The sequence below is a fragment of the Sciurus carolinensis genome, chromosome 5 (genome assembly GCF_902686445.1).
Source record: "Sciurus carolinensis chromosome 5, mSciCar1.2, whole genome shotgun sequence".
NCBI lineage: Eukaryota > Metazoa > Chordata > Mammalia > Rodentia > Sciuridae > Sciurus > Sciurus carolinensis.
Genome location: NC_062217.1, coordinates 130,203,841 through 130,215,617, shown reverse-complemented (window position 1 = coordinate 130,215,617; position 11,777 = coordinate 130,203,841). Strand labels below are relative to the sequence as shown.

The following is an 11,777-nucleotide window of genomic DNA, read 5'->3' as shown; positions in this document are numbered from 1 at the left end:
TGGCAAGTGCTGTCTTTGAGCATGTGGGTTTGGTACTTCCTGCATAAGTCCACCTTCTCAGGGACACTAAAAGATGCACAGTCAGGGATATACCACTGGTGGTTAGAGCTGGTCCACCAGAGGACACTGACAATTCTAAACTCTCTCTGTGTGTATGTCTATGTTCACAGGGGACTGTAGGAAGGATTTGGAATTTTTTTCTATTTTTTGTGTTTAGTTTTTGGATTTTTTTGGGGGGGTGGGATTCATGGGTGCTTCTTGAAGTCAGCATTTTTACATACAGATTCCAGAGAATACTTTTCTCTGAGCCTGTGAGGGTGATTGTAGAATGATCTATCACTACAGCTTTCTAAAATGCAATGCCATGTCCTTCACTTATAATACTGGGCCAGTAAGGGTCCTCAGCAGATACCTCCTCCCAGAAATCTAGGGTTGGGAACCTGGGCTGCTCTAGAGCACCTAACTGTCCATCTTGCCCAGGAGGCTCAGGCAGAGAACTGGTCACCATTTGTGGAGGAGATGTACACTGCTCCTGAGAGCTCAGGGCCTCTCCATTGCCTTCACAACCTGCATCCTGCTGTTGTAGGAGGGAGGACACCTGCTGCTCTAAGTTCCCCTGCTTCTGGGGCACTAGAAATGGGTCCTGAAATAGCATCTCTTGGTGATACTGGGGCTGTGGCAGTTGGTGAAGATAATATCCCCAGTCGTTCTCCTGCTGGCCTTCATACACTGAATTCTGATAGAGGAGCTCCTGCTGCTGCATATTTCCCTGCACGCTATCAACATAGGGCAAAAGCAAGGGCCTGCCATGCTGGCTTTCCTCTGTTGAGAAAGTGGCCCTCTCAAAACCTTGCAGCGATGAAGCAGGATGACTATGCATTGCTGGTGTGGAGCTGGGAGAAGGTGCACTCCCTGTGACCATTTGCCACTCTGAAGCAGAACTTGCTTCCATTCTAATGCCTGGAACCACAGCATCACATGAGTGATCCTCTTCACCGGCAAGTCCCCATGTCTCCTTAGAAAAGTAGCCAGCTCCTCCCAGTGGAGCCTGCTGGGGCCAAGAGGGCTGTGAGGTGGTGCTGTTGTGAGATTGCACTTGGGCATCCTGGTGGCCAACAGCAGGATGTGCTTGGACAAGGGACTCCTGTTTTCTCCCAGTGACAAACGTTCTTTGTTTCTCTCTACATCGTAGTCTGGCTCTTTTATTTTGGAACCAGTTCTAAAAAGAAAAGAGAAAGAGAAATTATTTTCAATCTAATATTTGATAGTTCAGCTGAGTTTCAGCATGATCACTGACTTTCCTCTTGACCTTAAGTAGACACAAAAAAGGAAACCTTTCCTGGGCTATTCGTATTATGGAGGTTATAAATGGTGCACAATCCCAAACTCCAAACTGTCCCCACAGTCTACAGCAGCCCTTCTGTCCATGTGAATGCAGGCTTTTTATTCGCCTAGCAATCCATCTGCAACCTCTGTATTGTGTCCATATGAACACAGGGTTTTCAAAGTCTCCCAGTAACTTGTCTACAACCTCTGTATTTAGACTGGAGAGACCCCCAACTGGCCCTACACAATTACCACAGCTTCTTGATTTCACTGAAGCTGACCCATCAAGACACATTCATGACTCAATGTATGCTAAGAATATTCTTCAATTTATTGTATTTAAAAGCCACATACAGAACAAGCAAGAGTTTGTCATCACTGGAGAGTGCATTTTACATGTGATCCTAATGAGTGCACTAAACACCTCTAGTCTTTTTTTTTTTTCTCCTGCATAAATTAAGGCTAACTGCAATGCCAGCCATAGGCCTCAAGGCTTTGAGGAGGGTGTATGGCAATGATAAAATGCTTTTCAGACTACACAACCCAATAGCTAGGTTTGGAGTGGGGTACAGGCAAAAGGGTCTTGAAGTCTTTTGAAATTTGATCACTCCTGAACCCATCTCCAAGTTCAGCATGGCTTTAAGTTAATAGCTAGAAGAATCTTCCATCCACACTTACAATGCTTAAAATTGTAACTATACAAACCAAAATGACACCTCCAAACACAGGCTCTCATTTCCTTTTGAACATAATTAAAAACAGAACAATGAGGTGCAGGAGCCCATAATATGTCAGCACTTACAGAGCCAGTTAGCAGGTGGGTTACAGAAAGAAACACCCAAAGTCAAGTGCTCCCTTTCTCACATCCAGAACCCCCTGGATTGTTTCCCCAACCAGCATTGCTTCCTGATCACATGGACCTTCACTAAGCATGTGCACATAGTTTCAATTCAAGTTTCATTCCAAGGCATTGTCTTGTTCAGATCCTCTACTTATTTGTATAACATCACTGATGTGCAGGACCTGTGAAATATGTCCAGTTCTAGAACTTTTATAATATAATATCTTCATTGCTTACATACTCTTTGCTATTCTTTCATTTTCCAATGCTGTTCTGATATTCTCTTTCTTATTCCCCCTCAGAAAATGTCCTCCTAGTGTCATGCAACCAACATATTCAATGACCCATGGATAATGACAGAACAGAGATATATGGAAACCTACTTCAGTGTGCATTAGGGCAATCCTAATCGAGTAAAATTCTAGGCAGCTTTAACAAAAATTTACAATAGTAATCAAATCAGAAATTCCCAAAACAAAATATTGACTCATGTCACAAATGGTTACCTACTATACTAATACTGTGAAGTGCCACGTGTGGAACACAATCAAATATATCCTTTCTCTGACACTTTACACCACCCTCCCCTAAGAAGTCTGATTGGCATACCAAACAACATATTTAAAGTAAAAACTCCTAATGTCTCTGGCATAAAACTGATCAGGACAAAATTTCAGAGCCACCCTTAACTCTTCTCCCTGAATATTCAACATCTCTGCAAGATCAGTTCCATCTGTGAACTTATTTCATCTTATAAGCTCCTTATAATTCCATAGCAAGCACCCTGATCAAGTGTCACAGTTTCTACACAGCTTAAGTACAAGAGTGTCTGTAAAAATAAAAACAAAATTTTAATTTCAAAAAGTGTGATAATTGTTTCCTACTCCCAAACTTTTCTCACAATAGTGAACTACTCCATAAAAGTCACATGACACATTCATACCCACACTGGAATGAATACATGACCAGTATCAGCATACCTCTCTGTGAAGAAATGGCAGGAAATTTATTCAAAAGTTCTTTTTACTTCTTAGATCATCTACAAAAAGATATGTACATGAAATATTTGGACATTTGACTTACATTTATGATGCAGAGCTGGCAATCCATTTGGTTGGCCAGCTCCTCCCTGGTTGAAAACTCAGGATAGGGATTCTGTTTAAATAACTGATTAAGTATCTCCAACTCATGTTTTGTAAATTTGTGCCGAGGTTTTCCTTTTCCTCTTTCATGTTTTCTTTCTTCTTCTCCCTTAGGACTATGTTCAACAGAAGATGCTGGAAAATACACAAACAGAAAAGAATTGAGTAATACCAGTAGCATCCAAAGAAACAAAAGATTATTTGTTGACTAAGATTTTCAAAAGGTAAAGCTCTAGGGCTGGCATTGTGGCTCAGTGGTAGAGCACTTGCCTAGCATGTGTGGGGCACTGGGTTCAATTCTCAGCACCACATAAAATGAATAAATAAAATAAAGGTAAAACAATAATATTAAAAAAAGGTGGAGCTCTGCCTTAATATGAATAAGCTCACACCTTATTCATAATAATAAAACTGACAATGGATTAAAGTCAATCTTTATCAATAGAAGGACCACAATATTATTATGTCCATGGTAGAAAAGGATTTTAATCTAACAAAAATTCAAAAATATGAACTGGAGCTATAGCTCAGTGGTAGATTGCTCACCTCACACCTGTGAGGCACTTGGGTTCAATGCTCAGCACCACATGAAAATGAAATAAAAGTATTGTGTTTATCTACACCAAAAAAATTTTTTTTGAAAAAACTCAAAAATATAAAGGGGCCAATAAAAAGTGCAAAGCCACAATAGTAATTGAGGAAATACAAATAAACTGGCTCACATCCATTTCATAACCAACAGTTTAAATGGTTGAGGGTGGAGTAGGGCAAGAATAAGATTAAATAAAATAGCCAAAAAGCTTTGGGATGGTACAGTTATTCATTATTATGACCACTTTGTTATTTTGCTCTATACTATGAAGTTCAAAGTGAGATTACCCTTCCATACAGCAGTCAAAAAATGGATACTTGAAGTTTTTGGAGCAGGTTTACATGAACGCTTCCTAACCCCTCTCTAATTTGAGAGCGGACATAAAACCCTGCTCCCAAATGGCAAGTGTTTGGTGGTAGTAAGGACTGAAACCAGGGCCTCAGGCATGCTAGGCAAACATTCTACAATTGAATCACACATGAAATAGTAAAATATCAAAGGTTGGGGATATAGCTCTGTTGGGAAAGTGGTTGCTTTGCATGTACAAGGCCCTGGGTTTAATCCTTAGCACCACAAAATAATAAATAAATAAATAAAGCAAGTAAGTAAGTAAGTACCTTTATTGGGTTATAGTATTGTAAGGAATAGAGATATTATAAGGCTGAAGTAATATTAGCAATAACACTAAAGTGTTGCAAGTTTAATTTTCTTTTCTGTAAGGAAAATAACAACAGAATTGACACAAATTGAAATGAGAAGGGACTCAAAACAAAATAAAACCCAAAACCAAGGCAGTAAGAACAAAGGAGGGAGATGTGTCCACACACCTACTCAAGTGGAGGACATACCAACAGGAAAAATGGCAGCAGCGGCCCTCCTCTCTCCTCCTCCCCTTCCCTCTGCCTCCAGCTGGGTTAGTTTTTTGGTATTTTGCAGAAGAGTGGGGTTGAATCAGAGTTCTCCCACTGACTCTACCACAGAGCTTCATCCCAGCCCTGTTTTATTTTTCATTTTAGACAGGGTCCTACAAAGTAACCTCAAAATTGAGATTCTCCTGCCTCTTGATCCAAAAACCACTCAATGACAGGCATGCACCACCAGGCCCCACTACTAGCAAGTGTGCTAATTATACACAATACTTGGATTCTGAGTGACAATCTCACACATGTATAAAAAACATGCTTGATTGATGCACCCTCCCTGTTTCTGACATCGCCCTCACTCTGGGTGATCTAATTCTCCTGCAAGGCATCAATTTCTTTCATAAAGAACAAAAAGGGAACTTTTATTTGTGAGTCAAAATAAACACTAGGCAGAATACAACAAATGGTGCTGGGAAAAGTTGATATCCACGTGCGAAAGATCAAGTTGGAGCTTTAACCACATATGCAAAAATGAACTCAAAATGGAAAAAATGAAGCTACAAAAATGCAGAAAATCTGCTGCAAGAAAACTTCAGGGAAAGTTCCAGATATTGAATTTCACAATGAATTCTTGGTCACCAAAGACAAACAAACAAAAAATGAGACTCCATCAAAATAAAGAAGTGTACATCAAAAAACACAATGAAGAAAATGAAACACAATCTAAAAAATAGGAGAACCCCTTGGCAAATCATGTCTCATAATGTGTTGATATCAAGACATAAAGAACAATTCACACCCAAATATAATTTAAAGTGGACAAAGGATTTGAGTGGAATTTTCAGCAAAGAAGATTCTCAGTGGTCATTGAGCATGCGAAAAGATGGTCAACATCACAAATTGTAGGGAACCCAAATCAAATCCACAGCTTGCTAACACCTCACCCATTAGGAGGGCTACTATCCACACACCAAATAACCCAAACAAAACAACTGCAGATAAGCAGGAACCACGGATGCACTCCTGGTGAGAATGAGAAATGGTGCAGTTACTATGGAAATCAATACGGCAGTTTCTCAAAAATTAATAAAAAATGATTATGGTATCCACCAATTTCACTTGTAGGAGGAACCTACACATTAAAGGGGATTTGAAAAAGAAAAAACACTCTATTCCCAGCATAATCACACTTGGGGAGGCCAGATGAATTCAGTCAAGAGTCCAGGGGAGCTTCTGGTCTCTTCCATCCCACTCCTGACCACACTCGATATAAAAAGGTCCCAGAGTTTCTGAAAAGCAAATATGCATGCTGAAAATGTTTTAAAGACATGAGGCTTTTCAAATAAAAGCTCAGGAGTGAAAAACAGCAACCAAGGCACAAGTCCTTTGTATTACTCTAGCCCCTGGTTAGAAGCAGGGCCTCTGGCACCTGCTTACCTGAGATCCATGGCAGATTTGTGAGGATTCACATTCCAAAGGGACTTCAGTTGAGTCATCACTGTTTGGGGGCCCTTGATGCACATTTGTGCCTTGAGAGCATGTGCCCAGTGGACTCCTGGGACCACTATGTACTGTTGGGGAGGAGGATCGTGTATAAGTTGCAGGACAGCTAGAGCTGACCCCACAACGTCCTCCTCTGAACTAGAGCTCCTCTAGAGGAAGAAATGAGAGCCATGCCCAGGCTGGTGCAAGTCCACCTCCTCAAAAAACAAAATAAATAAATAGAAAAGAAAAAAAGCATGTCGAAATTTCTTCACTATCCTAGGTTTGAAAAGTTCCAATTTATTTCTGAATTTCCCAGAATAGCAACAATTTCTTTTGTGAACTTACAAACAAATCATCTGGACCACTTATTAAATGTTTCCTGTAGTGTTTCTCACCCCTCCCCCACTCTTAGGATTGGAGACTTCTCAGAGGCCCTGGGGCATGCTAGGCAGTACCCTACCATTAAGCTATATTCACGCATTTGTTTCCTTTTTGCTTACTTGTTCAGTGCGGGAGGGAACTGGATGGAACCCAGGGCATCAGGCATGCAGGCCTTCTGCATTGGGGCCTCATGCATGGCGGGCAAGCACTCTAATTCTGAGCCACGCCCCAGCCTATCCTGTTCATTTTTCTTTTTTTCTTTTTTTCTTCCCCCCGCCCCCCCAGGCCATTAACTGTGGAAATGCCTAGACCAGTAATGAATTCAGGATCTTCCTGCCTCAGCCTCAGGATTAGCTGGGATTAGAGGCAATACCACCGCGCCCAGCCAACTCACAGGAAAGAAGAAAATATACCAGAACCTAAAGAATTTATCACTCCATCTCAACACAGCAAAATTTATTTGATCCACCCAAACATTCTGCTCATCTCCTTGCCATGCCCTGCATTTTTCTGATGGAAATCCCAGAAAACACCCCCATATATCTCTAAAACACAAGGAATCTCTGAATGTCACCACAGGCTCGTTTTTAAATACAAGAACCTTTGGAGAAGCCCTGCTCCCCAATTGCATTGTGCAGCAGCCATAGACAGTTCCGTGGGCGACAGGAGAGGTCCCTGCCCCCAAGTCTGCACTCTTAAGGGATGAAGCCAGAAACACCCCCACTCCCAAACCCCAGTGCAAGGAGTCCCCAGCCTGCACGAAAAACACATCTCAGTCCTCTGCCCAAAACGCTCACCTTCGGAAGCCATGTTGACCCTCTGCTACTCAGTGGTTCTCAGTGGGAAACTGAGAAACTGCGGAGCAGCATCCATTAATATAGCCCACCGTGGACACGCCCTCATACCCCGCCCACGCACTGACACGTCAAGACCCCCCCAGGCAAGAGGCAGCAGACTTGACCCCGCCCTAACCGGCAGCCCCAACCTAGACACCTCTGACTAGGTTTAACCTAACATTCCTCTTCAATCCTAGCTTCCCTTCACTGAGAAACTACTGAAAATAATCTTGTTTAATCCTGAGAACATGCTCATAATGTGGATACTTTTTTATCCTCATTTGGACTTGAAGACGCCAGGAACAGAGATGTTTAGGGTGGACTGACTCCCTGATCTATAACCTCGAACCTTGCACTCCTCTCTATCACATTATCACAGGCCACACACTCTGTGAGGACCACAGTCTTAACTCAAAGATGACCCCCATCACTTGCTACAGTAGAGATTAAGGAGGACCGAGTTTAGAAGTAGGAGAGACCACAGATTAAAATTGAATAAGGACATTAGAAGACATAAGACTAATAATGTTTTAGGAACCTTAGTTTGTCAAAGAAAAAAACTTTTGACTGCAGGAGCTGAGCAGAGGCACGCATCCGGGTCCCAAGATGTCAGTCTCCGAGGCCCTTCCTGAAGACAAGGACCAGAAGCATCCCCACAGGAAGAGAAGGATGTTCACTGAGAAACAGCTGCAAGATCTGACCCTCCTTTTCAACAAGAACCCAGACCCAGATCCCAGCCTGAAGAGAGATAGGGCTTCGAAAATGAACTTAGATCCAATGGTCCTGCAGGTTTGGTTCAAGAACCACAGAGCAAAACTCAAGAAAGAAAAACGTAATGTCCAGCAAAATCAGGAAAGCCCCAGCTGCTGTTTGCGGAGCCGGCAACCAAGGCCAGGTCCGCCAGGAGCGCAGACAGGGCCCTCAGAGCGCCGGGCGCCCGCCCCTAGGCCCCGGTCTACAAAAACCACCAGACGCCCTCCTTCCAGCTCAGCATATGCCCACCTTTTAAGGTGCACACAGGTCACCCCGGGAGCCACAAAATGGTCCACTTTGGCTGCTGCCAGGACCCCACTGTGTACTGCCTCCACCCGATTTCAGAGCCTCCAGGGTGCTCCCCAGGCTGCGCGACCGCTCGTCTCCACTCCGCGGTGCCAGTGGGAGAGGGACGCTGGACACAGGTGCTGCGCCTGCGTGACAATCTGTGAAGCTTTGTCTGGCAAAGAGGAAGAACCAGGGACACAGCGGGCAGGTGCGTTCCTACTGCCAGGTGTGGTGGCACCTGACCTAGCCTTAAGCGACATAGGGAGACTCTCTCAAAATAAAAACGACTGGGGAAGTTGTTCAATGGCTAAGCACCCCCTGGGTTCAATCCCGGTAAAAAATTGAATACATAAATAAAATTAATAAATATCATTGACTTTTTTTAAAAAACAAACTTTGTTCTTTACTGTACAGGATATTGAACCAACAGACTCTCTACCACTGAGTTATATTCTGCAGGCCTTCTTCTTATTTTTTTCTCTTGGTACTGCTGATTGAACCTACAAATGTATGAAAGCTAACTCTCCAGCCCAAACAGATTCTCCTACATTATCTCCTAGCAACCCTGCGGGGATGTACACGATTATACAGATGAGTACTAAGACACAGAGAGATTAATTTACCCGAAGACAAATTCGGAGGAACCTGAATACAAAACATAAAGCAGATGAAAATTAGTTTTGCCAGGCTTGGTGGCACACACTTGTAATCCCAGCAGCTTGGGAGGTGGTGGCAGGAGGATCCCAAGTTCAAAGCCAACCTCAGTAACTCAGCAAGGCCCTGAGTAACTCAGTGAGACCGTGTCTCTTAAGAAAATATAGCAAAGGGCTAGGGAAGTAGCTCAGTGGTTTAGTGCCTCTCAGTTCAATCTCCATTAACCAAAAAGTAAAAGGTAAAAATTAAAAATGTTTCAACTGGGCAACTTAATGACAGCAAGGCAAAAGTTGAGAAAGAAAAAAAAAAGGATGAATCTAGTTTTTACCTCAATTACAGTATAGATTGTATCTCTGCACATGAAAATGAAGAAACAGTCTAAGGAACAGCCTTGATGGAAAGAGAAATTCATGGAAGTCATTTTATGTCCTATGACTGTAGTTGGGTCCTCATCCTGTCATTTGAGTCAAAAAAGGTACTTTGGGTCACATGGGGGAATACTGTGGGAACCAGAAGGGTTGGACAAGATTAGAGGCTGAGAGACATGAGCAAATCAAAATTGGGTTGAGCCACTAGCAGCTCCAAAAGCCATCTGCATTGTTCCCAGATGCAAACACCCCTAGACACAGCCCCCTGTGCTGATGGCCTTCACCACCTGGACTCTGGCTGGTCTAACTCTGAATCCAGATCTCATGCTTTCTTTTTGGACCCTCTGCAAGGCATCAGGACTTATCCACCATGTGAAAGGCAACCATGTGAGGATGCCACATGAGCAAGGAAAGAAAAATAAGGCAGGTGTGTTGGTGCAGGCCTGTATTGCCAGCAACTCGGGAAGCTGAGGTAGGAGGATCACAAATTGGCATCAGCCTCAGCATTTTAGCAGGACTTTGCAGTTTAGTGAGACCCTGTCTCAAAATCAGAATAAAAACAAGAACCTGGCATGTTGCTAAGTGGTGAAGCACTACTGGGTTCAGTTCCCAGCACACACAAAAAAAAAAAGAAGAAGAAAGAAAGAAAGAAAGAAAGAAAGAAAGAAAGAAAGAAAGAAAGAAAGAAAGAAAGAAAGGAAGAAAGAAAGAAAAGCTAAATTTTAAAAGGTCCATCACCTAGTCATCCCCCATCCATCATTTTCTATCTCAATCTAAACTTGGTCACTTTTCAGTAGAGACCCACCTGCTCTCTTTGGTCAGCACTGCTGGCAGATGGCATGTGCTCTCACAGCACTAAACCAAAATCACAATGTGAATTTGCAACGCAGAATTTGCAATGTCTGGATCCAGACATTTTTTTCTTCAAAGTGTTTAAAAGGAAATTTTTGCTTTTTTTATTTTACATTTTATATTTTGTACATTTTGATATGGGTCAGGTGTTTTTAATGATCACTGATAACCAAACCAGCCTTAAGAGAGTTCTGACTTTATTGCAGTGTGACTGTGTTCATTATAATCTCAAAGGAGAAAAAAAATCAAAAATAAAATAAAATGAACAGTGACTGCAGTGACCCAAAACTATAACCCCAGCAACTCAGGTTGCAGAGGCAGAGCATCCAAAGTCTGCATGGAAAATTAAGCCAGACCTTCTCTCAAAATAAAAATTTTAAAAATAAAATAAAAAGTCTCAACACTGAGAATATAACTCAGTGTTGGTAGGCCACGCTTCACTTTGGAGCAAAGGGTGAGTGGGTCTCTTATTCCCAGCATTCCAGGAACTTTTGTGTCTATGTACTTAGCTTCACCATAAGTAGATAGGTTGTATGAGTATTCTTAAATGCCACAGATAAAATCCTTCTTTTGATTTTTCTACCTGCCTCTTCAAATCCAGGGTTCCCATCATTGAGAACCCACTGAAAATAATCTTTCTTAAACCCTAAAACATATTCATAATGTGGGCGTTATTTTATCCTCACTTGGTCACATGGGGGAATACTGTGGGAACAAGAAGGGTTGGACGAAATTAGAGACTGAGAGACATGAGCAAATCAAAATTGGGTTGAGCCACTAACGGTTCCAAAAGTTAGGAACACAGATGTTTAGGCTGTAGTGACCCCCTGACCTATAACCTGGAACCTTGGCGTTCCTATCTATCACATTCTCACAGGCCACACATTCTTTGAGGACCACAATCTTGACTCAAACGTGACCCACACCACTTAACATAGTAGTGATTAAGGAGGATCGAGCTTGGAAGCAGGAGAGAAAACAGATTGAAACTGAATAAGGACATTAGAGGATATAAGACTAATAAAGTTTTATGAACCTTAATTTGTCAGAGAAAAAAAAAACTTTTTTCTTCTTTCCTATACAGCAGATTGAACCTACAGACTCTCTAAAACTAAGCTACATTTCGCAGGCCTTCTTATTTTTTTCTCTTCATACTGCTGATTGAACCTACAAATGTATGAAGGCTAACTCTCCAGCCCAAACAGATTCTCCTACATTATCTCCTAGCAACCCTGCCAGCATACACATGATTATACAGATGAGTACTAAGGCACAGAGAGACTAATTTACCTGAAGACAAATTCGGAGGAACCTGAATACAAAACTTTTATAAAGCAGATGAAAATAAGTTTTGCCAGGCATGGTGGCACATACTTATAATCCAGCAGCTTGGGAG

General features: G+C 42.2%; 1 protein-coding gene across 1 annotated transcript; it reads right to left on the bottom strand.

Annotated features, from left to right (window-relative positions):
• Nucleotides 1-349: 349 nt before the first annotated feature.
• LOC124985741 (cytoplasmic polyadenylated homeobox-like protein 2) lies at nucleotides 350-7,440 on the bottom strand. The gene is made up of 3 exons (XM_047554370.1): nucleotides 7,428-7,440; nucleotides 3,251-3,444; nucleotides 350-1,219 (listed from the first exon to the last, which is right to left on the bottom strand). The coding sequence occupies exons 1-3, from the start codon at nucleotides 7,438-7,440 to the stop codon at nucleotides 350-352; spliced, it is 1,077 nt and encodes a 358-aa protein (XP_047410326.1).
• Between the last annotated feature and the right edge of the window lie 4,337 nt (nucleotides 7,441-11,777).